Here is a 3,323-nt window from a genome sequence, read left to right as displayed (position 1 = left end):
ACAGTATTATTTTATACTTTCTGTAATTAGGAAAGCCATGGATAGCCATGCAGTGACCGAAAGCAGTGCCTCCGCACAAGCAAGGGGGAGGGTGTGGAGTGCCAATGAAGTTTTGGCCTTATTGGAGATATGGAAAGAACAAAAATTGCAGTCCAAATTAAAAAAGAATTACAGAAATTTGGATAAATTTAAAGTTGTATCTGATGAAATGGCAAAGAGGAACCATGTCAGATCTGCCGAGGAATGCAGATCTAAATCAAAAAAATTGAGATTTGAGTACAGAAAGGTTGTGAAACACAATCAGAGAAGTGGAAGCAACCCTATTACATGTCCCTTTTATAGGGAACTAGAGGAAATCTTTCATGGGGATGTTAGCATCACCCCTAACAGGTTATCCCGAAGTCTTGATTTTGAAAGGGAGGGTGAAACCACAAATGTGAATCAAGAAACCGCATCCACCTCCATGGCTAACACAGGCGAAGGAAGCACCCAAGAAACAACTACCAGACAAGACAGTGATGAAGGCAAGTTGCCCATCTGTAATGCCTGAAGATTTCTGCTATGTGCATGACAACATTATTTTGTTAAAAAGACAAAGGCTTTACTCTTTTTTTCCCCTTGCATTTTTCAGATTCTGATGACACTTGTCTCGATGACACAGTCATTACGATACCTGTCACAATTTTGGAAAGTGGACCTACGCAAATAGCAGGTAGTCATATATAAATTTCTGTCAATTTCTGGATCTCTGTTTTCTTCATAAATATTGTGAACCTGTATATGTGTTCAAAAGAAATAACGTTGGTGTTTAATGCTCCACTTTGAAGGTGCGACTGGAGAACAATTGGGTGACTTGGAAAGACGTGCAGATGATACAAGCGGTACAAGCAATGGTAGGTAGCATCTGCTTTTCTAAGAAAATTCTTTGTCTACAACCCTTTACATGATGCTACCATTAGAAATAAATTTCCTTCCTGTGGGCTTAATCTATTTTCACTAATTTTTAAATTTCAGTACCTAACGATCCAGAGGACGAACCACCCAATGTATTGCTGTCTCCTGGAACAAGACTGCGTTCAAACAGGAACAGGAATCGTCGCGCCAGAAGAGGAGAACATATTGCGCGCACTATAATGCAGAGTGCAAGTCGAGAGGCCCAACTTACCCGGAGAACACAGGAACGGTTCATGGAAATTGTACACGACAGCATGAAAGACTGTAGGAGGACAGAAATGGAACTTGTACATATTATGGAGGAAGATGTAAGGAGAAGTGCACAGGACAGACAGAGAATGTTGCAGTACATGGAGACCATGACTGAACTGTACCGGAGGAAAGTAGATCATGAATGTGCACTTCCAACGGGGCAACATGATACTGTTGCCCAAGGAACTATGCACACATCATTCAGGGCATCTCCGTGTGATATTCCTCCTTCAACACCAGGCCCAGCTGTCTTTACAGATTTCCAGGAGCAACCATCCACATCAGATTTTGGTGGGAAATGTCAAGGGAACAATTCCCCTGAACTCTTTGATGAACTTCCTCCTGCTTATGCTCCTGATGGTTGTCCTGTCACTCCTAGTAGTGAAATTAGAGATGGTGACAACACAGTAGAGAACATCAACAGGGATGTTCAGAATGTTGTTGCAGTCACTGATCCCCCAGAAAATGAAGGCTGCATTGGAACCGTGCAATGTGTGAGCAATGCAGGAACATCTTCCTTGCAAGGCGCAGTTGCACCTGTTCAAAACCAAGATAAACCATGCAGTTCTCGTACTGGGAGGATAATCAAGAAAAAAAAAATATTTTCCCCATAAGGGAAACATATAGGGAAAAGGTTCTGTTTTGAAACCTCAGATATGTTTCAGCATTCTATGTTTACCCTGTTACGTGCCCTTTGTGACCGATAAAGAGGGACTTAAACCATTTCTCCTTGAACCACAGTAAAATTTCATTTTCATGTTAAGGAAAGGTTTTGTATGTCACCATGTATATATGGATATGTTCTCACCTAATGTATATACAGTGTATATAAATGCGTGCTTTGTTGACATAATGGAAAACAAGCCACCAGACGGTTTTTTTCCAAAAGAAAAAGGATATTTAATCGTGTTTTAAAATGTTAAGTTATATTGTTGATAAAATACAGCTGTGTTCTCAGAAATTGGTCTACCGTCCTTAATATACCTAAACATTTCCACAACAATAGCAACATTATTCAGCAATGGTTTCTAGAACAGCCTTCCTTTTGGTTTTCAAGGTAGGAAACATGATGTATTACTATAAATGTAATATAAACAAGCCATTTTTACACCATTGTTTTCCTATATTGCCAAAAAAGGATATTTGAAACATCAATATAGCAATTGTATAACACTTCAAAATAGATTTCCAAAATTTGGGTAAACCATGAAGCTAATCTATAACAATCGGGTATTTATACCCCACAATAATATAAACACCACTAGCAGAACCTGATTGGGGAAAAAAAAGTTAAAAGAAAAAAGAATCTAAACAACCGTGATTCAACATTGCCGTCTGGTAAAGTTATTCACATGTTGTACATGACATGTTGTCAAACACATGTATATCAACATTTGTAGATTGATACAAAGGTAAACCAAGAAGAAACGTTTTGATCAGATCAATGCTGTTGCCATAACTGAGGTGATGTTATGAAACATCAAATAATGTCAGTTTCTGGTGTTAACGACCCAAAATAATGTTAGTTACTGCAGATCTAACAGTTTGACCCTCTTTTTTGTGATTTGTAGAGTGTCCTCTGATGTTATTCGCTAAAGCGGGGAGGACAATTTTCGCAGGTGGCTCTACATCGGGATCAAGCACTTCTCCCCTCGTCTCGCAAATATTGTGCAGTATGGCACATGCTGTGACAACAGAGATGAAATTTTCCTCTTTCACAGTTAGTCTACCAGACAGACACCCCCACCTAGATTTCAATCGCGAAAAAGACCTCTCCACCACGCATCTTGCCTTGCAATGGGCGGTGTTATAAGCAAGTTTGTCAGGTGTTAATTCTCCACGATATGGTGTCATGAGCCATTTCCTGATTGGGTAGGCACCATCCCCTATAATCAGTGGAGGAATGGCTACATCGTGGACATGAAGGGTGGGATTTCCGGGCACAAAACAGCCTTCATCCATCACTTGACAGATAGCGGAATTGGTAAATATGTGGCTGTCATGTGATCTCCCACAATTCCCTACTTCAATGTCAATAAACCTCCCACTGTGATCTGTAGTTGCTTGCAGAACAATTGAAAATCCCTGCTTGCGGTTGATGTATTCCTCTCTGCGTC

The 3,323-nt window shown here is 40.1% G+C and overlaps 1 protein-coding gene across 1 annotated transcript; it reads left to right on the top strand.

The window, feature by feature from the left end:
- The first annotated feature begins 731 nt into the window (after positions 1-731).
- On the top strand, positions 732-2,216 carry LOC149310027 (uncharacterized). Its single transcript, XM_089533514.1, has 2 exons — positions 732-893; positions 1,015-2,216. The coding sequence occupies exons 1-2, from the start codon at positions 812-814 to the stop codon at positions 1,818-1,820; spliced, it is 888 nt and encodes a 295-aa protein (XP_089389640.1). The 5' UTR covers positions 732-811; the 3' UTR covers positions 1,821-2,216.
- The last annotated feature ends 1,107 nt before the right edge of the window (positions 2,217-3,323 follow it).

This window comes from Sceloporus occidentalis, unplaced genomic scaffold (assembly GCF_023333645.1).
Source record: "Sceloporus occidentalis isolate IW3139 unplaced genomic scaffold, rSceOcc1.0.p SCAF_7, whole genome shotgun sequence".
Taxonomy (NCBI): Eukaryota; Metazoa; Chordata; class Lepidosauria; order Squamata; family Phrynosomatidae; genus Sceloporus; species Sceloporus occidentalis.
Note: the sequence above shows the minus strand (reverse complement) of the source record. Positions and strands in the feature narration are given on the sequence as shown.

Coding starts and splice junctions, on each gene's coding strand:
- LOC149310027 (XM_089533514.1), top strand. CDS start 812: ATGCTCCACTTTGAAGGTGCGACTGGAGAACAATTGGGTGACTTGGAA. Junction 894..1,014: donor TACAAGCGGTACAAGCAATG/GTAGGTAGCATC, acceptor TTTAAATTTCAG/TACCTAACGATCCAGAGGAC.